General features: G+C 38.4%; 1 protein-coding gene across 1 annotated transcript; it reads right to left on the bottom strand.

The window, feature by feature from the left end:
• Positions 1-122: 122 nt before the first annotated feature.
• On the bottom strand, positions 123-24,462 carry LOC131851185 (uncharacterized). Its single transcript, XM_059201631.1, has 22 exons — positions 24,441-24,462; positions 23,422-23,528; positions 21,723-21,948; positions 20,065-20,147; positions 19,079-19,289; positions 18,497-18,715; positions 17,947-18,069; positions 14,568-15,053; positions 14,139-14,525; positions 13,710-14,096; positions 13,281-13,667; positions 12,815-13,238; positions 9,494-9,606; positions 8,587-8,681; positions 7,680-7,854; positions 6,619-6,729; positions 5,296-5,429; positions 4,888-5,035; positions 3,694-3,916; positions 2,953-3,170; positions 1,584-1,663; positions 123-754 (listed from the first exon to the last, which is right to left on the bottom strand). Exons 1-22 carry the CDS (start codon positions 24,460-24,462, stop codon positions 572-574), a joined length of 4,542 nt encoding a protein of 1,513 aa, XP_059057614.1. The 3' UTR covers positions 123-571.
• Positions 24,463-24,967: the final 505 nt, after the last annotated feature.

Raw genomic sequence — 24,967 nt, forward strand, 5'->3', positions numbered from 1 at the left:
GTCATCTTCCATACTTTTCCATCTGCAAACACATCGATCATAGAGGCTCTTTGGTTTTCCCTCAGACTGCACATGTCCTATACGCTCGTAATAGGCATGTCTATATCTCCTTCTTATACTCCCGTAACTGAATCCTACAATTTTCGTATTACAAATCTGTTTGGCTATGCTTCCAACAGATTCTCTTTTCACGTGCCCGAACCAACGTAGTACGAACTTCATCTTTACCCCCACAATTTCTTTCAAATCAATTTGTTGGCGTATGACTATAAAACGACTTCTGCCTGTCTGCCTGACTCCACGAATTCTCAGCACTCGCCTTAAGAATGCATTCAATCTACTTTCATTGTATGTAAAGTGTTTGATGTGTATACAAAGAAACTCAGGTGTGCGGTGTTTTGCAGAAACGTGAAAGCGTAAATATAACAAGTGCGTCACAATAAGCCAATTATTAAATGAAAATTGCTGTTGAAATTGTAATAGTGCTCGGTTTACACGTGGGGACCGCGGCCGGCATTTCAAGCCAGCTGGCGTATCGTATGAGTATTCACATACAAAAATACAGAGGCACTTATTCATAAAAAGGATTACTTTCAGACAGTTGTAAGAAAACCTCTTCGAGTGTCGTTTCGGTGACAGTGTAGTCCTCGATGATACTGTGCTGGCTTTTTAAAGCCTCCAGTTCAGTAAACAGCTCGCTATACCGTGTCGTGTTTATAATGCGGCAGCGTAACATTGTCTGTGGGTAAATAAAATAATTTAGTACAATAAATAATAAATATACCTTTTGCAATATGTAGTAAATACATAAAATGTTTGTAGAAATTGTATGTATTGTATATTGGACTCTGTTTTCCGCATTTAGCCTCTCATTTGGGCCGTTATGCGTGTTGAGCCGAGACTAGAGAGTAGCCAGCCAAGCTCCGCCCATGTTTATTATTTATGTTCTAAATACTCTTAAAGTTTTAGAAAGTAATACTAAAATTAAATCAGTATGTATTTACAGACATAGTGCGATATACATATTTCTGATATGAATAGAATACAATAGAAAATTATTTATTCAAATAAACTTACATTGAAGCACTTTTATATAATAAAGTCTACTCTAATAAAGAATAGTCAGTCACTTTTTGTTTAATCTACCGCTCATTCTGAAAGCTGTCCCATCTCAAGAAGAACGAGCAAGAAACTTGCGTGTTGCTCTTTTAAATAATTTTATTGTTACTTTACATTTTTAAGTTGATTTTTTAGAAAGGATAAGGTAGGGCATGGCTGAAATAAGGTTGGGTAGCACTAGCCTAAAACGACCACAGACTTCATCGAATTCGAATCGACAGTAGAATATGTATGCTGCCTAGTGAAGCGGTCAAGAGAATTAACGTGCATTCATGAGACGAGATATAAAGCATGAATTGTGGGTGAGAATAGAATCTAAAGCACAGGCTCCTGCTGTCCTGTATGTGATGTAGTTATAAGATACATTCATGTGTAGATTGTAAACAATAGTATTATTATGTCATCAGGCATTAAATCCGTCGTGTATACAATTTTGTGTGCAAAAGAATAAATAAAAATTATACCATATGTTCATCCTTAATGTCCATGTTGAATGAATTTCTTAAATTTTCCTTCAAATGTCTCACACTATTTCCATCTGTCTCTGTAATATAAAAATTATAAACGTTTACGAATGATGTATACAAAAGGAGCACCACATTACTGGATGTGGTAAACTTAAAGTGACAAATAACGAAAGCAGTTAAATCTGATGAAAGTTAATTGCTTGGTCGCAGGTAGATAAACAGAAAAGAAAATATTTTTTAAGTAGGTATTTATTTTATTATATATTTTTGATATGATATCGATAAAAAATGAAATTTATTTTCTTTGCTTTATCGCTGGAGTTTTATTCTTTGGAAATGTATACCATAATAATAATCACATATTTTTAAGAATATTATTGGGTATAATTATTATGATTTTTTTAACTTTTAATTATGTCAACGAGTATATTAATCGTACCCCCCTACACGAGTTTCTAAATATATACCATATAAATACTAATTCAATGCTACCCATCACTCACAACCTGCTACAAAACACGGAACATAATTAAGCAACGGTTCGTGAAAAAATGTGTTGTAATGGTGTGTGTAAAAAAAGCAGTGACTTTCGGAATATCGGAATGTTACTAGTATTATAAACGAGGAAGTTCGTTGTGAATTTTTTTTATACCACGATGGTGGAGAACAAGCTTATAGCCCATCTAAGGGACAGCAATGCGCATATAATACACCTGGTTTTTCAGGCGTCCATAAGCTATGGTAACCGTTTTCCAACAGATGGGCTATAAGTTACCATTTTTTTTTGTTTGTGATATTTCGAGCTTCGACGATAAACCCCGACCTTTAAAATTTCAAATTCTTCATCTTTGCAATACAGGTAGCAAAGATCCTGGAATAAATAACACGTTTTAGTGACTTATGGAATTACGCGTACGAATCTTATATATTATTATTACATTTTGAATGTTATTGAAAGATTACATAAATAATTAATTTTCCTATTCCAGAAATTCATTTATATTATAATAGTTCTTTTACAATAAATATTGTATAAAATACTTAATATTTTACTTACCATTTCGCTCGGTATATTTGAATTCAACGTGTGAGGGGACAAACCATTGCTTAATTATGTTCCGTGTTTTGTAGCAGGTTGTGACAGATAGGTAGCATTGAATTAGTGTTTATATGTATATATTTAGAAACTCGTGTAGGGGGGTACGATTAATATACTCGTTTCACATAATTAAAAGTTAAAAAAAAAACATAATAATTATACTCAATAATATTCTTAAAAATATATGATTATTATATATTTCATGCTATCCAAAGTCACAATTCTGTGGGCACAGCGCAATATGGTATATAGGTGTAATAGTGTTACCGTCGGATGGCGCGTGCGTGGGCGGGTCGGTCGCGAGTGCGGGCGGTGGCAGCTCGCAGGCGGGCAGGTCGGTCGCGAGTGCGGGCGGCTGCAACTTGAACGTGATCGTGTGTCCCTTCGTATAACTGGCGCGCAGCCCGCCCGGCGTGTCCAGCGCCTTTAATTCGCCTTTCACCATTATCGCAATCCGGTCGCACAGCGACTCCATCTCGTCCATACTGCGGGTGATGAATATACAGGGTGTAAGGGGCAGGTTGGCCAAAACAAAAACACCTGGTTCAGATGAATGGTTTGAATCAGACAGGTAAAGTATTTTCCCACCGAAAATGCACCACAGCCATATAATTAATGATTCTTAGTTTTGACTTGGGATTGTAAAGGCACGTGTACACACACCTCCTTAGAGTATAACATGTATCAAATTGACAGTGTTAGGGTACAATATACATGTAAACTGATAGTTCACCTCGCTATGTAACTAAAGTTTATGTACTATTATGCATAAGTCATATGCGAGGTCCATTTGACTCTAAGGTAAGTGCAGGAGTACCGGTAGGTGTAGAGGTACGGATAGGTGTAAGAGCATCGATAGGTGTATTTGTTGGAGCGCTCGCGCTATGCACGGATCGGCTGTAGGGGCGCCGGTAGGTGTATCTGTACAGGGATAGATGTAATGCGCCGGTAGGTAGGGGTACCTGTAGGGGCGTGTGTGTGCGTGTGTGTGCGTGTGTGTCCGTGTACCTGTGCGAGGTGAGCACGAGCGCGAGCCGCCGGCGATGGCGCTGCGCGGCGAGGCGGCGCAGCGCGCGGTGCAGGCGGCGGCGCGCGGCGGGGTCGACGCCGGCGGTGGGCTCGTCGAGCAGCACGAGCGGCGCGTCCGAGCCCAGCGCGGCCGCCGCGCTCAGCCGCCGCAGGCAGCCGCCGCTGTACGTCGACACCGCGCGGTCCGCGTACCTCTCCAGCCCTGCGTCGTACACCGTATTCTTTACTCTGACATACGTACGAGTGATATTGTAATTGATATAAAAAATAAATATAAACGGTTCGTGCGGTCACGGCGCCGATGACGGCGATCCGCCGCGGCAGCGCCGATACCGCACCCTTCGGCCGGTAGTCCTTTTTCAGGAAGGTGATCGGCATGTCGGCCCCGACTCGAGTCACGTACGCCTCGAAACTCAATATTGTACCGTCGGACCCGGCGGCGTAGCGCACTACGCACCCGATAGCGTCAGGACGGGTGTGACGCACACGAATATTCCACAGACGTCGCGCTAATATTACGCGCTCCCTACTTCGCCAAACCGTACCCCTTTGAACCTAGATCGGTATTTTTGTTACAAAACAACGCTGTAACGCCACAAACGTTGCACTGCTGAACTACATATATATATACATACCTATATATACTATATATACATACTGTTGGCGAGTGAGCACCTACAGTGTACGACGACGGCTGCGGGACTTTGACCTTTCACACATATTAAGCGGAGCGCGTTTATTCTTAAAAAGTATTGCGTGATTAAGTCTATGGCAACCTTTATCACCAACTATTCCTCGAGGACATGACTGGTCGGATTTTTTTAGTAGTAAACGAAAAATAATTACTAAATTGCCCTATTAGGACCTTACATATGGTCCTGCTCGAGGGACTATATGTTATTTTTATTGTTTAACTTTATATTTACGAACAATTTGTTTTGTTACTAGAATCAATAGAGATACATTAATTAAAGATTTTATCATAAATAAGAATTTATTTTCCCGGATAAATACTTAAAATATTTTTTTGCCATAGTCGTAATGAAAAACTTATGTGATATGTAAAAATAATAAATGTGAATGCACATATAACTCGGTTCTATATAGTAGTGAGTAGTTAATATTATTATAACTAGTGATCAAACATTGTATTTTTACTAAGATTGTACATACCAACAATTTTAATCCACTCATTGGATATTTGTTTCACATCCTCATCGTCGTATCCTCGTAGAGTAAACAGCAACTCCATGTTTTCTCGACCGGTAAGGAACTGGTCCAGTCCAAAAAATTGTGGACAATAGCTGAGTTGTTGTAGTGACTGTAATATGACCGGCAATTGAGAAATTTATATTTATTATAATATATAATAATATAAGCTGTATTTCGGCTGTAGGGTGCGATTAGACAGTGAAATTACAAGATAAGAGATATGACATCTCAGTACTGGAATGGTAACGCACGAGCAAATCTAAGTAGGTCGTAGTGCTACGGGTCTAAGCACCTGACAATAGCCCAAACCCTTCGAAACTTAAAAAATAATATAGCTAAACATAAGAATAGGATAATAGAATTAATGACCTGAGTTTTCCAGGGGGCGAGCCAATTGCTTTTTACCCGGGCTTTACCCTTGGTTAAGCATTGCTCGGCTGTCAGCATTTTGAACGTAGTCGACTTTCCTGCACCGTTGACGCCTAAGAGGCCGAAGCTCTCGCCTGTCAAAATATTTGTCAAATTAAAATGGCTGTACTTCATTGATGTTCACGTATATATGTGACGGTCACCAGTTACAATCACGTGGGCCGTCACGTACTGGATGTACTGAAATAATTAAGGAACCATTACTGAATACCAAACAATAGTCAAATTAACAAAAAAAAAATTTTTGGCTATTCTTTTTCACAGTGTGTGTGTGTGTTTTGTCTCATCTCCTGTTTTGTATCGTACCATCTGGGCGACTGTCTGCTACAGTGAAAGTCATAAAGCTTAATGATTTTAGCAAACAAAAAACTCTTATCCTATTGGTCAAATAAATAAAGCGCTGACCTGGTCACGGTCACTATTTCGTTAAAGGTAAGGCTCTGCTGTAATCGATAGTACGTGTTATATTAATATAACATAATTTTATTACATATAATGTGCAACTGTTGTGAACTACTGAATAATTTCTTATCGCCATTATCTTACTAATATTGTAACGGTGAAAATTTGTGAGTACGGATGGATAGATGGATGAGTTTATTCATCCATCCATCCATCAATATTTCTATAATGGATATTTGATTCCATAATGGAATCAAATATCTAAATTATACTTAAATCTTATACATAAATCATTATACTTAAATGGTAGCCGAAGATCAATTACGCGTAATTCACCCATAAGACACTGAAACGCGTTATTTATACAAGATCTTTGTTACCTGTTTTCCACATTTAAAGACGTGCCCGTAAGAGTGTCACGAGCGATTTGCTATCCCTTAACCCTTCGAACGTTTTAACACAGATCTGTGCACCCCTCTAAAAACGTATTACCGTATTGTCATAGATCTGTGTCCGCAAAATCCTGATTTCTTTTTAACCAATTTAGTCCTTATTTAAAACGCAATAAGATCGAAACGCATTTGAAAAAATAAAGCTGGCGCGCGCATACCGCCTTTTCAGTTTCGGTCGCTGCGACAGACGACAGACAGAAAGGTTAAGTGTATGGATGTTTGACACTGTTTCAAGAAAAAATTTCTGATATTTTGATGAAACTACTGTAACATAGCTTATACATATGCTATAATTTTAAAAAATATTATGTATACTTGGCGAAATATACCTAATGATAAATATCAAGTGAGTGTAATACAGACGACATCGCGTGGGTAATCTAGTGAGTACATAATTATGTTGACATACCCTCTTTCACGACAATGTTGAAGTCCTTGACGGCGTGACACGATTTTCCAAACATCTTGGGATACCTTTTGTGAGTCTTGTATACGACCATCGCTTCCTGCGATGATTGTACTGTGAAAATATATAAATATTTTAATAATTTATAACCCTACAATTAAATATACATATATAGTGGCGTAGTTAGGTAACCAAGGGCGCTGGGGCAAATAAAAAAATGGACCCCACTGAGAGCAGTGGTGGCCCCACTGCTCTCAGTGGGGTCCATTTTTTTACATTACAGTTTTATAAAAAACGCACATAACGCTATACCTCAATTTGACAACACTGCCAACCCACAGAAAAATTTTAGCGGAATTCCGAAGGTTTTAGGAAGAATTGTTTGTAATTATCGGAGTGTTTTCTAAGAATATTATGTATGTGCTAAAAATGTATTAGTAGTTATATCCGTTGCCTAGTGTAACCAAAACACATGCTCTGCTTAGCTTGGGACTAAATGGCGCTCTGGGAATCACATTGTTATCTAATTTATAAATATCTAAATTGTATTTTTAATAATGATAATTAATTTAAAATATGTAAATTTCTACTCTAGTAATAGAATAATTCAAATATGTATTTGCATTAAATAAAAACCATCATACACCATACCATCTATTATGACCACAATTATAACAAATAAAATTTCATTTCGTTTCATATCACACACAGATATAAACGTGATTGATATTAAGCTCAGTTTACCCGTGATCATGATGGTTGAAACACTACCGAAATATCGGGAACTCAGCAAATAAATATAAAACGTGGTAAGATTCCGTGATTATTACTAATTAATATTAACGTATAAATAATGACCGCGTCAAGTTTAAAACAAAAACATAAGTAGTATTATCCATAGCGCCATCACTACAGTTACTGATATAATTATCAAAATTAATAAAAATTTGTTTATATTATTTCTGCGGAACCCGTTATGAGTCCGCTACACATTTGACCAGTGTTATTATAAATTAACATTACTTCATACAATTACAATGATTGTTTTGCTACTGTATACTCACACTTTTTTATAACCTCGACGGCCAACTCCTTTTCATTTTTAACCGTCTCAGAGGGTCCTCCATTACCACTTTCTGTTTCATCGTTACGGTGTCGGGGTAAAATTTTCCAATATAAATTGAATAACATGTCACTCAATACGTTGAACACACCGCACTGTATGCCGATCAATATACTCTAAAAAAAGAGGGTAAAGTAAGTATCAAGAATAGAATAAGAAACATAAACTAGGCAAATAACTAAGGCAACTATAACAAATTGCATCCTACGGTCCAAGAGGGTTAACGTCAGGTAGGCGGCCGGTCATACTAAACTAAAGCCAAAACCTTTCCCCCGTAATATGATGTTAAGGAAAATTATCTTAGAAAGAATGAGGTTTTCCCTTCCCTTTAAAAAGAAAGAAACAAACCTTCGATTGCGGTGATAATTTTTTGTGTATGTACAGAATACAGATGCATTGGATGCAAATTAAGTGAATATAAATTATATATTCTGTAAATGTATGTCCTATCTATATACCGTTTAAGTAATTTTTTTGCCCTCCAAAATATATTCGTAGTTCACTGAATAGGGTCATCCTTTTTATCTAGGGCTTCAAAAATTTGTCTATGATCTGTTCAAAGATCTACCAATAAGATATCAAGAAATTCATAAAAATATTGGAGGAGCTCTATATATAGGTATGTACATTTTTAGGTACTATAAAACAAACACTCGCTTCCACTGCCTGCCTTCCTGTAGTGTGAAATTCAATTCCTTTATGCGTCCCTATGTATGCTTAAATCTTAAAAAACTACGCAACGGATTTTGAAGCGGAGGAAGGTTTATATGTATAATACATGTACACCTGGGCTAAGATGGGGCGAGTAGCTTAGTATTATCTATCTCGAGTTTTAAAGTGTTACTTACCATATATACCAAGAACTGTATAATGAGAAATATCATCGCAGATAATGGAGAATAATCGTCGAAACAGAAATAGCACCTTGGATTCTGTTTTTGTTCTGTAAATAAATAATAAAAGCGATTTAGCATGGCTATTACATTTGTTACATATATAGGCGTGAATCATGCGAGCAGAGTCATCTCTAACACTATGTGCAGTCGAAATACAATATCTTCAAGTTTTAAATTGACATCTTATTAGTAATAAATTATGTTCAAAACAAAATAAGGGCCAGTAATAAAATACTTACGTAGTAATAGTAAGAATATAAACAAAAATTACAATTGTTTCGAGTCCGTAATAATCTGTAAATGTTAAATTACGACTTCTTTAAAGTTTAATTAATGTTTATAGTGACAAATAAATTTGGTGAGAATACTTTTTTCTTTGTTTTAAAGCTTCACTTAATGGATCTTGAAAATTGTGTTACTGCGACATTTAATTTTATGACTTGATTCATCCACTAATAGGGCAGACGGTTCATATCGAGTCTTTGATTTCAAATCTCAATAGGAGAGATATGGATGCAATTATAGCGACTAGGCTCGTAATTTTAATCCAGGAAAATCACAGTCAGCACGATGTGGTTTCATGGTTGGTTATTCGCGGCGGACAGTTTCAACTGTTTAGAGACGGTACCAGGAGAGGAGTAGTGTTCCCAGACGTCGTGATTCAGGAAGAATTTGGGTTATAATAGTTGAAGATGATCAGTATAATAATAATAATAATAATATCAAAACTGAAACATACCGGTATCTGGGCATGTCACAAAACATCGGTGTGAGGGAGACGGATATGAAACAGTCAGTCCGTGAGGAATTTTTTGCGCGCCTTACAAGAGTATGTACTGAAAAGTTCCTTGTCGGGTACCAATAAGATCCGAGCATATAACGGCTGGGTCATACCCGTACTCCTTTACACTTTTGGCGTGCTCAGATGGTCTCAAATTGAACTCGAAGCCCTGGATCGGAAAGTCCGCACAACTATGACCCTCCATAGAATGCATCACCGGAAATCGTCAGTCATGAGGCTGTAGTAAAAATGTAGTAAAAAACGGTTATTTCAATATTACAAACAGACACTCCAATTTTATTTATATGTATAGATGTATAGATTATTATTTATTTATTTATTTATTCATCCAAAATAATACAAATTGTGTAGGATAACGTAATAGTAACATTACAGTAAAATTTTGTCAACAACATAATAGCAACTTAAATATTAAATCTCGGTATATCTATAGACTAGCTGGCCCCAGCGACTTCGTCCGCGTGAAATTTTATTTTATTTTTCTAAAATAACAGTAGCGTAAGTTACTCCTTATTACATCAGCGACTTGCCAAAAAAAGTCCCGTCAAAATCGGTCCAGCTATTTCAGAGATTAGCCGGAACAAACAGACAGACAGACAAAACTTGTAAAATATGTTATTTTGGTGTATGTACCGTATTTATATGCATATGCATGTAGTAAAAAAGGGTTATTTCAATATTACAAACAGACATTCCAATTTTATTTATATGTATAGATTAAAAAAAAAGTAACAGTCATAAGGCTAGTCGTATGCCTAATATATATAATAATGTAATAAATTCATTTAAACAGAAATTGCGGGAACATTATTTAAATTTGTAACTTTTTTACTGTCCTTCTCCTTTTTTCACATCTTTCTGTTATATCCCTATAGTTCTCTATATATTTTCTGTTTTTCTTACTTTCAATTTGAGACTGTACTTATAATTTGATTATCGGATCATTATGTATTTATTTATACATTTATGGGTTATATATTTATGTATGTATATTGTTATTTTTTTATAGAAATGTATATTTTGCTTTGTATTTATATATCTTTTTTTGACATTTCTTATTTATATTAGTGCACCGCCAATAATCTTTCGCTGCACCACTCATGGTTGCCTGGTAAATAACGCGGCAAGATATTAAGTCCGCCACATGTACAAATTTTTTTGTGCATTAAAGTTAAATAAATAAAAAAAATACAATACTGTTTAATGAAAATGCGTATTGTCTAGTGCTTTGAGATGTATCAAAATAAGGTCAACAAAAAAGTCCGTGATGGTATATGTCTATCTCTCAAGGATAACAAACAATAACCATTTTTTATCTTTTACATTTTACGGGAATTTTTTTTATCGTATGTTTCCCTTAAAATCATGTAAACTATGCTATTATGTCATAATCTAAAGAAATAATAATATTTTATAGTGAAATATCCACTATAAAATAGTAATGTAAGTAGCAATGTAATTCGTTACGCGCGAATCAGCTGTTATAAGGTCAAAGGTCGGTGCACCCCGCGTATTTGATAAATAGTGCTTCTCTGGATGTCTTTAAGAGAAAATGGCAGTATGTACGTGTATATGTACAAGTCTTTAAGTGTTAAGTTTTTCAAATGTACAATAAAGAATAAATATTTTTAAGTACAGTACTTACGTACATTAATATAATACCTACTTTTTACTTGTATCTATTGTCATCAAAATTAAATTATAAGTTCTTAACTTGACCACGACTATGTGACCCTCTCTTGGCGCCAAAACGAGTGAAAAAATGAACAGCATACGACGACGACGCATACCTATAGAGTGGAGCAACTGCTTATTCAGTTTTATTCAACTATTTAGTCCCTCCACCGTCACAATGAATGGAGGCGGATATTACAATGTATGTAGCATTGCGAATATAAAATATCTAGATTAGGTATAATAAATTCATAATTGATAGTCCGTTACGGTATCAGAGCCAAAAAGTCTTCTTTCTTTATTTATGTACTGTTAGATGCGACAGCGATTTTGTTTTATACTACACTATGTAATGATTGATATACCTAAAATAAATAAAATATCTGAGGTTTGGACAAAAATTCAAAAGGTACTTTATTTTGAAAATACCTATTTTGCATTTAGTATTTGAAATACAAAACACAAAACTATTTTTGTTTTTAGAGTGACATTTCTATGAATTCACTGTCGATAGCGAGCGGTGCGATGGAAAAAGATAACCGTTTATAAAAATATAATAAATAGCCCTGGACAATTAACACAGACTGATACTGAACTGATATAAATAGATATTTTTATTTTGTAAATACATATATAATATACATATAAAACACCCAGACCGATGAAAACAATCGATGACCGATGAGTACAAATGTTTGCACCGTGCGAGAAATCGAACCCGCGACCATCGGATGTAAAGCGGTGTGACCACCGAGGCAGTCGAAATATATAAATAATCTTATGAATTTAATTTATTCTAATTTGTTTGTGTGCGCGGGGTGCGGTGTACGGTGCTCCCCCCTGCCTCCACCGATGCTGGAGCTTGCATGAATGGAGCATTGCGAATATAAAATATCTAGATTAGTAAATTAATAAATTCATAATTGATAGACCGTTACGGTACCTATATATATTCGGATGAAAATAAGTATCGCAGTAAGGACCAGTAGATAAAGTGATCAACAGAATTAATTGATTTTTGGACTATATACAGAGCCAAAAAGTCGTTGTGTATTCAAAAAATATCTAATTTGTTTGTGTGCGCGGGGTGCGGTGTACGGTGCTCCCCCCTGCAACGGTGGAGTTACTATGTATGGAGCATTGCGAATATAAAATATCTAGATTAATAAATTAATAAATTCATAATTGATAGACCGTTACGGTATCTATATATATTCGGATGAAAATAAGTATCGCAGTAAAGTATGTTTATATATATATATATATAAATAATATACACATACATAAATATATAAAATAAATACATGTATAACGAAAACAAACATTAAAGAAAGATTTTTAATTAGAGAAAAAGTGAGATTTGATTAGTTTTTTGAAAATGGAATGGCATTGAGCAGATCTAATAGAAAGTGGCAAGGAGTTCCAAAGACGATATATCCGTCAATATATACGACAGTATATCCGTTTAACCGCACGAAGAGAGCGGATTTCCACGGCACTTACCATACAAAATGTATTATGCCGAGCTAAAGGCACTCGTGTGAACGACCAAATTGTCGTTGTCGTGAAGACCAACAATATTCAAGACAAAGTTTAGATGGTATTCACTTAAATGCAGTAAAAAAAAAATAAAAGACAACATCTGCATTGTAGAGTTCGGAGAATGCCGCTTCTGCCAGCAGAGGAGGAGGTGGGTGCACTCACCGCAGCAGCGCTCCACGTCGAACCCGGCGTCGTGCACGGGGAGGCGCGGGCAGAGGTGGCGGTTGAGCGCGCAGTAGGCGTTGAGCCGGCCGACATTGGCGGCCTGCAGCGCGGCCAGCAGAGGAGGAGGTGGGTGCACTCACCGCAGCAGCGCTCCACGTCGAACCCGGCGTCGTGCACGGGGAGGCGCGGGCAGAGGTGGCGGTTGAGCGCGCAGTAGGCGTTGAGCCGGCCGACATTGGCGGCCTGCAGCGCGGCCAGCAGAGGAGGAGGTGGGTGCACTCACCGCAGCAGCGCTCCACGTCGAACCCGGCGTCGTGCACGGGGAGGCGCGGGCAGAGGTGGCGGTTGAGCGCGCAGTAGGCGTTGAGCCGGCCGACATTGGCGGCCTGCAGCGCGGCCAGCAGAGGAGGAGGTGGGTGCACTCACCGCAGCAGCGCTCCACGTCGAACCCGGCGTCGTGCACGGGGAGGCGCGGGCAGAGGTGGCGGTTGAGCGCGCAGTAGGCGTTGAGCCGGCCGACATTGGCGGCCTGCAGCGCGGCCAGCAGAGGAGGAGGTGGGTGCACTCACCGCAGCAGCGCTCCACGTCGAACCCGGCGTCGTGCACGGGGAGGCGCGGGCAGAGGTGGCGGGTGAGCGCGCAGTAGGCGTTGAGCCGGCCGACATTGGCGGCCTGCAGCGCGGCCAGCAGAGGAGGAGGTGGGTGCACTCACCGCAGCAGCGCTCCACGTCGAACCCGGCGTCGTGCACGGGGAGGCGCGGGCAGAGGTGGCGGTTGAGCGCGCAGTAGGCGTTGAGCCGGCCGACATTGGCGGCCTGCAGCGCGGCCAGCAGAGGAGGAGGTGGGTGCACTCACCGCAGCAGCGCTCCACGTCGAACCCGGCGTCGTGCACGGGGAGGCGCGGGCAGAGGTGGCGGTTGAGCGCGCAGTAGGCGTTGAGCCGGCCGACATTGGCGGCCTGCAGCGCGGCCAGCAGAGGAGGAGGTGGGTGCACTCACCGCAGCAGCGCTCCACGTCGAACCCGGCGTCGTGCACGGGGAGGCGCGGGCAGAGGTGGCGGTTGAGCGCGCAGTAGGCGTTGAGCCGGCCGACATTGGCGGCCTGCAGCGCGGCCAGCAGAGGAGGAGGTGGGTGCACTCACCGCAGCAGCGCTCCACGTCGAACCCGGCGTCGTGCACGGGGAGGCGCGGGCAGAGGTGGCGGTTGAGCGCGCAGTAGGCGTTGAGCCGGCCGACATTGGCGGCCTGCAGCGCGGCCAGCAGAGGAGGAGGTGGGTGCACTCACCGCAGCAGCGCTCCACGTCGAACCCGGCGTCGTGCACGGGGAGGCGCGGGCAGAGGTGGCGGTTGAGCGCGCAGTAGGCGTTGAGCCGGCCGACATTGGCGGCCTGCAGCGCGGCCAGCAGAGGAGGAGGTGGGTGCACTCACCGCAGCAGCGCTCCACGTCGAACCCGGCGTCGTGCACGGGGAGGCGCGGGCAGAGGTGGCGGTTGAGCGCGCAGTAGGCGTTGAGCCGGCCGACATTGGCGGCCTGCAGCGCGGCCAGCAGAGGAGGAGGTGGGTGCACTCACCGCAGCAGCGCTCCACGTCGAACCCGGCGTCGTGCACGGGGAGGCGCGGACAGAGGTGGCGGTTGAGCGCGCAGTAGGCGTTGAGCCGGCCGACATTGGCGGCCTGCAGCGCGGCCAGCAGAGGAGGAGGTGGGTGCACTCACCGCAGCAGCGCTCCACGTCGAACCCGGCGTCGTGCACGGGGAGGCGCGGACAGAGGTGGCGGTTGAGCGCGCAGTAGGCGTTGAGCCGGCCGACATTGGCGGCCTGCAGCGCGGCCAGCAGAGGAGGAGGTGGGTGCACTCACCGCAGCAGCGCTCCACGTCGAACCCGGCGTCGTGCACGGGGAGGCGCGGACAGAGGTGGCGGTTGAGCGCGCAGTAGGCGTTGAGCCGGCCGACATTGGCGGCCTGCAGCGCGGCCAGCAGAGGAGGAGGTGGGTGCACTCACCGCAGCAGCGCTCCACGTCGATCCCGGCGTCGTGCACGGGGAGGCGCGGACAGAGGTGGCGGTTGAGCGCGCAGTAGGCGTTGAGCCGGCCGACATTGGCGGCCTGCAGCGCGGCCTCCGCGGCGGCGTGCGGCGCGAGCGTGGCGCCGGCGACGCACGCCATCCAATGCGCAACGTCGCGCGTGGTGCCGCCCTCCAGCTTCTCCGTCGCGAACCGCACCGTCGGCGTCACGCACCCTGACCCACACCATTACCGTTGCGTCACTCATCTACACGCGCATCACTCGCCTGCACGCGCGTCTCAAAGCCGCGAGGGGCACAGGTATCGTACATGTAATGATCACGGCCAGAGGTCGGACTATGGAGCGTTGTGTGACCTCCTTCGATCGCACTTATCATGCAAAGATAGCTATCGATACGCACTGCACTTTCAGTCTTTCAAACTCATCGTCGTGAAAACCTATGTCTCCCTTTTCACTGTTTTTGGCGATAAAATCACAGCGTCACTAATATCGAAGTAAGTAATTCTGGTATAATTATGCATTTACATTTAAGTGGTATTCAAAAATAAAAGTAGTACTTGATTGTTATTTATTTATTTATTTATTTTCGGAAAACCAAGGCTATTTACAAACATAGTTATAAACATAATTAAATGATAACGGCCACTTATAGGTTTCCACGGATAGAAACGTAATATAAAAAAAAATTACAGTGCTAACACGAGAGGCGTGTTTGTGTTATAAATACTCATAAAATCATATATCAAACAATAACAATCCACTAAATTAAAACATATGCTGAAATTAACAAACAAACATTTTTGAATAATGGAAATGCATATAAGTAACATTAAATTCAATACCTATAACTCAAAGAATTGCCTGCTCATCACGGCCCTCGCTAAAGATATTCCATCGGAAAACAAATCAATATCTAACACCCTACTTAATCTATTGAAGTTATTACTTGCTCGCCACATATAACTGTTTTGCCTATAGTTAGATGATACAGAAGGTATAGAAATAGAAGGAGTAAATCTGGTACGTTTAGCTGGTACATTAAAATTAAATTTTGAAAGTAACTCTGGACAGTCTATGACACCGGAGGCTACTTTGATCAAGTAAATGATATCAGCAATTTCACGGCGTTTCTCAAGGGTAAGTAAGTGGTGTTTTTTACACATACTAATATAATGTTTAGAGTCATATTGCTGTTTGATACGATAGGCAAGAAAACGGACAAATTTTTTCTGCACATTTTCGATACGTGCAATGTACGTATCATATCTGGGGTTCCAAATCTGAGATGCATACTCCAACTTACTGCGCACCAGTGTACAGTAAAGTATTTTTAAAGTTTTAGCTTGTACGAAGCAGCTGGAGTTACGCATAACAAATCCCAGGGCGCGCATTGCATTATTAACAATATTGTTAATATGTGTGTCGAATATTAATTTAGAATCGAGTGTTATTCCTAAATCATTTGTCTGCGATACTTTTTTTAGCTGTTGACCCTTAAGCAAATAATTATTATGAATAGAGTTAAGTTTGCGTGTAAATGTAACCGAAAAACACTTTATTAGTAAACTGGTAGAACATTATTAGATTTTTCAAACAATTTTGGTAGGTACCACTCAATGTACGAAATTGTCTGTCCCTTAGAACCGGACACGAAGTAATCCCTTAGCACCGGACAGTAAACATATTGATATTTCTTGTAAGAATTTACGTTATTTATTCTAATTATTTAATTTTGCTTTAGAGAATAGCAGAACAAAAAGAATTGAAATGGAAGAGAAGAAAAACAAAGGATCGTGGGAGCTACAGAGCTTATAAAGTGCAATTGTTAAGTTTATGTCAAAAAAACTGAGTGTAAAATAAGCTGCAATGGGATACGATTTTCCTAAAATATAACGCCTTTATTATATCATGTAGAGTGCCTGTTTAACATTCTAGAACTATTATACAAATAAAAGACGTACCAACATTAATTGACAATTTAATTTTTGCATTACAATGAATACATGTAATGATCAAAACGAAACTATAGCGCATTTTAGAATTGACACAGCTCCAATTAGTATTTCATACTGTAAACTATTACGGCCAATACTTATTACAATTTACACAGTGCCTACATGATAAAATAAAGGCGTTAAATCGAGGAGAAGAAACGATGAAACTGAAGTTGAGTAGGTTCACTGCCATCTTCTCAGCAGAGTATGAACAAGTCTTGGTGGACCACGTTAAAGATTTATCTAACAGATGTATGCCGCTCATGAAAAAGGAAAGCAAATCAAAGGAAAAAGCGTAGACAAGGGGAAACAAGCGAAAAACGTGAAGTCTAAAGGAAAAATGGAAATAAAGTAGAACTATTAACTGAAACATCTAACTCAAACACAACACACAACAATTGCGTATTTTGTTTAGAAGACACTGACAAAGACTGGATCCAGTGCTCATCCTGTCGTGGGACAGTACATGAAGCATGTACAGACGTTCCAGAGTGGGTAGATGGCTACACATGTGATCGATGCAGGCTATTTTGAAATGTCCGGTACTAGGTGCCACTTTTATAAATTACATTTTTTATTATCTAAGTTTGATTGATAATATTAATTATATTTAATCAGACGTTGTGTTTTTTTAAATTTAATTTCTCACTTTGTTATGTACTATAAGTCATAAATAAATAAACATTCCTTAAAATATTTTTTGTTTTATTAATAAAATACCTTAGGTGTCCGCCACTAGGGGACTTCCCCCTATATATAAATGACGTTTACGTGATTGATTCACAATGGAAACTGATCCCAGTATTATATACTGTTAGCGCTTTATAACAGCAGCATTATGATATTTATATTAAAAAAAATAGACAATGCATTGTTATTACACATGTTTCATATCTCCCAGACATTGCGAAATCAGAATTAACGACTACGTCTCATAATGAGTATTAAAACCAAATTAATAAATGCGATTCGATTCCTTGTCGTTTGTCTTTCACACTTTCACTGCTTAACCAAACATTATGAAATGACATTTGGTTATAGAAAGACAAACTATTTTTACACAAGCTAATAAATATTTTAAATTAGATCTAATATAATTCACAATACACTTACCGAAAACTATGAGCATAGTGATTAGTATAATTCCAGTAACTTTTTCGGAGTAAATGCAACTGATGCAGTACATGAGGGATAAGAAAGCGAGGCCTCCAATAAACATAATTAGTCCATATGTCACTGCAAAGAGAGAATACGTTTATACGGTACTATGTCTCAAATATGGATCTGTAATGGATCAGTATTATCTTGTTTAATTCTAAGACAATTAGTATATATGTATGTGTAAATAGAGGTGTTATGAGCTAACTCATTAGTGACAAACAATTGTTAAAATTTGATTAAATTCTAAATTAGCAATAACACTCTAGTAGAAATAAAAATATTTAAATTATCATCTGTAAATTAATAAATAAACATAAATGTATCACACAAAATTAAATAATAAATACCAATTATAAAAAAAAACAATAGACACGGAAAAATATAATTTTTATTTTTGTGTCCAATAACCGAACTAATAAATATGATAAGTTAATAAAAATGGCGAGCGCGTGCGTCGTGCCGCTGTGAGTGCGCGGAGTGGGACGGTGAGGGTGACACTCACCGAGCAGGCCGGGCTGGCGGAGCGTGCGGTCGGCGTCGAGGAGCGCGGCCGCGACCAGCATCAGCACGAGCGGCGCCAGCGTGGCGAGCGCGTGCGAGGCGAGCGTGGTCGCCCAGTGCAGCAGCGGCGGGCAGCCTGACAGCACGTGTATGTGGCGCGTACCCATCATCCGCTCCTTGCTCGGCAGCGACACGAAGTTGATGATCGTCGCCAGGTACACTATGTTAAATTACAATATATATATACCAATACCAATGCAACTATCTTACATTACTCAGGAACGACGAAATCTTCAACTTAAAATGTACAGATCGACGACATACAATGGATCCAACCTGCAAGTATTATATGTATGTATGGGGCCATCAATTTTAGAAGTTTTTAATCTCCTCCATTTGAATGATTAAAATTAAGTGTTTGATTTTTTTTTCTCTAGGTTTGTACATCTTTCTGTGACTTATTGTATGGATAGTCCCCCTAATGGAACAGCCCAATTGTAAACACCATGCATTTGTCAACTTGTATTATCTTACTTTTGTTTTCATCTAACTTGTAAATGTAGAATAGGATAATTAAACTCACAGATAATAATGGTGATGGCCCATGCAGCAGTCATCGTTTGACTCTTCGGATGTTGTAAAGGTATTTTTTGTGTCAGCTCCACATTATCAATAGGATGGTTGTAGGTGGAGATGACGGATTCGTTTGCGGAGAGAAGGAGCATTCCCAGGCGGTTGGTGAATGTGTTCATAGCGACAGGCAATGCGTGACGCACTATTGTAGTGTACAAAACCTGGTGTACATTTTATTAATTAATCTCAATGTTGCTTTTTAGTAATAAGTAATCTTAATAAATTAATATGTGGTAATTGATAAATGTAACTATAAGAAATTTAAAGACAGTTTTAAACACTAAATAATAATATGCTTAACAAAAGAAACAAAATATGTTTTTCATAATGAGATCTGCTGTGACTGTGCCATGCTAAATGAAAAATAATCTTTTATATGTACTACTGACATGCCTGGCCTCAATGTCTGTTCTCATGAACATACTGTATACATATTAACATAATATATAGAGTAATTATATTTTTTTTTTCAAATTATATCCTAATGTTGTTCGCTGCAGCTGGGCTTTACCGCTTCATCGAACGATAGGGGGCGAGTGCAGATGGCATTCCAAATCCGAAGAAGGACTTACGGAGCGGCTGAAGGCCAATTTCTGCCCGACTGAGTCAGGGAGCACCTACAAACTTCGACTACGGCCGTCTAATTTTGATTCCTGTTTTGGACGAGGGATCGATCGGAGGGAAAATTCACTCTAGAATATTGTACCTTTAAAGCAATGTTTAAGACAAAGAAATAATTTTGAATACATTAACTTTTTTTTAGTTCTTCTATTAATAAAAATATCAAATATGCTATTAATAATTACTAGACATAATAACAAAAAAGAACCATTTCATTTGAACGTGTATACATATATTTTATTTACTTTTATACTACATATTTACTGTCAATTACATTTAATCAAATGATCAACTTTTTTCGGGTGACAAACTTACCTTTCCATCTGTATCATTCAGCTCCATCCCAGTCAAATATTTGTTATATTCCAATTTGTCGATTTGGCCAATATGGATAATATCTGAATAAATAAAACAAAACAATACATTTGTTACTCATTTAGCGCGGGGACAGGCAGCTGGCGCAATCGTGACTGAATTTTACTATATTTTTTGTGTTCACTCTTTCGTGCGTGATATCTCGTATATTTCTTCGCACTTTATTTTAAAATTGTATTTTTATACCACAGTTTATGTTTTCCAAAGACATGTTTTATAATTATAAATTATCTTTAACTCTATAATTATGTCTTTGTTCCATAGTCAAATATCCGTCATTTTGCAATGATAAATTCATAAAGGCGCTAAAGTTTAAAGTCTTCTTATAACTTAGGATAATATACTGTAGCCTAAGGTCTAACTTGGCTAGTACTCATATACTAATTATTACTTTCGATGGCTAGTTACTACTAATAATAAAACAGGAAGCGACAAGTAACAAGTTTAGAAATTGCGAAGGCTACAGTATATCGTATATGAAAACTAGCCAAGTCAGACCTTAGGCTACAGTATATTATCCTAAGTTATAAGAAGAAATGATATTTTATATTGTTATAAATACATTTCAGGACAGACCATTGAACTTGGCACCCATTTAGATCTCACCTCTTTTGTCGTAGAAGTCAACAATCAAGGCATATATCATAATATTAAACTCGGCTATCATTTCACATTTATGTTTTTGATGGGATATCATTACTTTTTGTACACAAATTATACGAGGTACTTATTTATAACTAAATTAATACCAAATTATTTTTGATAAACTACTGTATTTTCGTATGTTTTCGGGGTATATGATATTTCGACTATACTCTTAGTTATAAGTACGAGTATATTTTAGACAGAATCTAAATTATAGCAACTAGTGTTTACCGCCCAATGCAATATTTGAAGTTTGCTAGGTATCGACACTGATGTGAAGGGGTTAACGTAAATTGGTAAACATCGACGTTCTCATACAATATTACTTTCCGTCTAGTACAAGATGATCTCTGGTAGCCAGGGATCAATGTTCTTTGGTGGCTATCGACGTTTTCATAGAATATTACTTTCCGTCCAATACAAGATGAGCTATTTTTGCCAGGGATCAATTTTCATTGGTGCCAATCGACGTTTTCATAGAATTTTAGTATTCGTCCAATATAAGTTGAAATAGAATCAATTAAAGTGAAAAATTATAATAAAATGATAACAATTTACCAATTTCAATTTACCATTTTTTCCTTTATATTCACCTAATTACCTATCTGCATGCCAAATTTGAACTTCCTAGGTGATCTGGAAGTGTGTTATAATTTTGATCTATAGTTGATCAGTGATAAAAATGACTATATTTGGACGTTAATATCTAAATAACCGTTTGAGATATGTTTATGAAATATGGAACACATATTTATCTCGCAAGTCACAATATATAAACCAAATTTGACAGTTTTATGTGAAAGAGTTTTTGAGTTATGAGGGGGTCAAAACTGACTCCAGATGGTTCGTGTAAAACTGCATACGGTGCTGCTCGCCAGTTCTCTTGCTTGAAACTCGGCTTGACACGCTACCGCGTGTCTAGATCTAATAATAAGGTGTAATGGGATATTTACCTCTGGTAATATCTGTGCTTTGTTCCTCTGTTACGCCGCAGCACAGCTTGATATCTCTCCTCGCAGGCACATCGCTTAAATCCACATTGAACAGTGCACGTTTATCCAATATCTTGTTATATAGGCTGAAATCCATTAGCTTCGGTTTGGAGATATACGGTTCGGGTACTTCGTCGTTGTACAGTTTCGTGAATAAGCATGCCATGAGGACTGGTAGGACCAGTTGCTGTAAAATATACAAATTGGATTATTTTCAAATACAAATCATTTTTTTATTACTCTTTATTGCACTATAACTGTACAGAGAAATAATATAAAAAAGCGACCGCCCTTACTCTGTACTTTTATTGTGATCAGCAGACCCAAAAAATACTACCACTTTCTTGATCACTAGTATTAGTAAGTAATTTTACAATATAATAATATATTATTTATACATAAAAAATATACTGTCAAAATCAGAGATTGACTGCAAATGGTAGTTTTTAAATGGCTGATAAAAATTACTTGTAATTTCTTCCAGACAAACTTTGAGTAGAGGAGAAAACACAGAAGGCTGTTAGATGACGTATGAATGGGATGAAGGAAATTAAATTAAATATAAAGGACAACTATGTAAATAAGGTACATATATTATGTTCATAGATTTACAATAGAATCCCATTTTGAAAAAAATCGCAGTACGTATATGAACTTTTTCATGTGTCATCATCGTATAAATATTCTCTGATGTCATAAAAACATTTGTCCAGTAACCGGTAATGTAATATTTTTTTGTGCCATAAATGGTGCAGATATTGAGTATATACATGCAAGGCAACGGAAGAATACCAAGTTTCTTAAATAGAGATCTACATGAGTCTCTGCACCAGACATTGCAAAGGGCTCTAATACAATTTTTTGAGCTTTAAAAGCTCTATCTACATCAAATGGATTGCCCCAAATTAGCAATCCATAAGAAATAAAACCATGATACACATTGAACGCGCAGTTTGTAAAATAGCTACTTGTCGGAGTTTAAACGATGCAAATACAAATCTATTATTTTTTTGCAAATATTGTCAATATGTCTTTTTCCAAATCGTATTTTCATATATACAGGAGAAAAAGTAATTTAGGGCTCTGAGGAACGCAATTTCTATTAAACCTAAACTGCGAGCGTACTGATTCTCTTACATTTTTTTTGCAAATAATCTATATGAAAAAAAAATGTATATTACTTTCTGTCTTGTTGGTAGCTTCTAAACCACCATCATCATTATCATCATCTGCTTCTTCCTTATCCCATTTATTTGTGGTCGTCATAATATGTTTTTCTGTTCCATTCATCCCTGTTCGCAGTCATCGCGTTATTTACTTCCTTTCTTACCATATCATTGGTAGCTTCTAAACCAATTAAATGAAATTCCCTTAATACCTAAGTTGTCTAATTTTTTAAATATATAATGCTTCAAGTTCCACTTGCTGATTTCTATACTATACTTCTATACTGCTATCAAATCGAATATTCTTTAAGTTATAAATCTTTGAAGACTAGCGTGGATGTTATATTTATATACTCTACAACATGCAATATATAAATACAGAACATAAAATTATGTAAGCATTAAGTATACCGCATCGTTTCTCCGTACATTAGTTGCTGTTAATTTTACAATAACCATGAAAATCCACAGAAAATTATAAATGCGATGCTTACTAGTAATAGAAAGGAGTACTTTTTAGATGCCATGAATTTTATTTGTCGCTTAAATAAAGCCTGGAATTGACGCCAGCGCAGTCGCCACCCACTGACTTTAACGAGATCTGAAAAAAATGTAAAGGTTTATTTTGGATGTTGCAGCACGCAACAGGAAGATGGGCACAGTGGGTCTGATTGGCTCTGTTTGTGCGTCTCTTCTTTTGTATCACGATGAAGTATGATAAGATATGATATTTCGAGTATAAGTTATAAGTACGAGTATATTTTAGACAGAATCTAAATTATAGCAACTTGTGTTTACCGCTCAATGCAATATTTAAAGTTTGCTAGTTATCCACACTGATGTAAAGGGGTTAACGTAAATTGGTAAACATCGACGTTTTCATACAATATTAATTTCCGTCCAGTACAAGATGAAATTTTTCGCCAGGGATCAATGTCAATTGGTGGCTATCGACGTTTTCATACAATATTACTTTCCGTCCAATACAAGATGAGCTATTTTTGCCAGGGATCAATTTTCATTGGTTGTTATATACGTGTTGTATATATAACAATAATTTGTAATTATTTTAATATACAACAGTGTGTAATAACCCTTACAGTAATCTAGGCTGCACCGTCAGCTACAAAATTCTTCCACGTGCAGTTTCGCTGACGATGCAGCACTTTCCTATTAAATTAAAATATATATTTCCACATAATTGTAAGAACCGGCCTCCATCGCGGAGCTGCCAGTGGTGTAGCATTTAATAAATATTTTTTAGAAAATTATATTTTTTTTAAAAGTCTTCCTCGGCTGTGATATAATTGGCGCAGTCGGTAGGATCTTCGCGTTCGCGTTATCTGAACTTCGAAAACCGAATAACCGTTTCTACGGTCTTGGCGAGGATCCAGAACCTTTAACAAGCAGCCGGGAGAAAGGACAAGGCAGAAGAAGTCATCACAGAGTGGAGACAAGATGATAGCCGTGCAGACTCTGTAAGTGCTTATTATCTTTTCATTGTTTCCCTGACCTTCCTTCGCCGACCGAAGCATTTACTATTTTTAGTGTTTCGCTATTTTTATAAAATAATTAAAGTTAATTCTATCAATCTAGAATTGCATTAGGTAATTTATTAATAAGGCGACCGGAATACAATCGTCGTATTTCACTGATCGAATTACAAGTGACCGGCAATACGACCGTGCAATTATAATTATTATAATTCCAATTAGGTACTTTACTTAGTTTCATATAATAGATTTAGTGTATTGTTTTATTTCAGCTCTTATTATTTGATATTTTATTTTTGTGTGTGTCTTTATATATATTTAAAATGGCAAGTGAACAGGAACGCATACAACTTATCCATATGGTATTAAAAAATGTACCTCAATTCAATGGCGATCCAAATAGATTATACAGGTTTATAGCAACCTGTGACGACCTTACCATTACCTACTTCGCAAAAGATTACCCTGTAGCCAACGCCACCTTACTAAACGGTATTTTAAATAAAATAATAGGCGACGCCGAAGACGTATTGAACATAAGCGGAAA

The sequence above is a fragment of the Achroia grisella genome, unplaced genomic scaffold (genome assembly GCF_030625045.1).
Source record: "Achroia grisella isolate CSIRO2021 unplaced genomic scaffold, CSIRO_AGI_Agris_v1 utg781, whole genome shotgun sequence".
NCBI lineage: Eukaryota > Metazoa > Arthropoda > Insecta > Lepidoptera > Pyralidae > Achroia > Achroia grisella.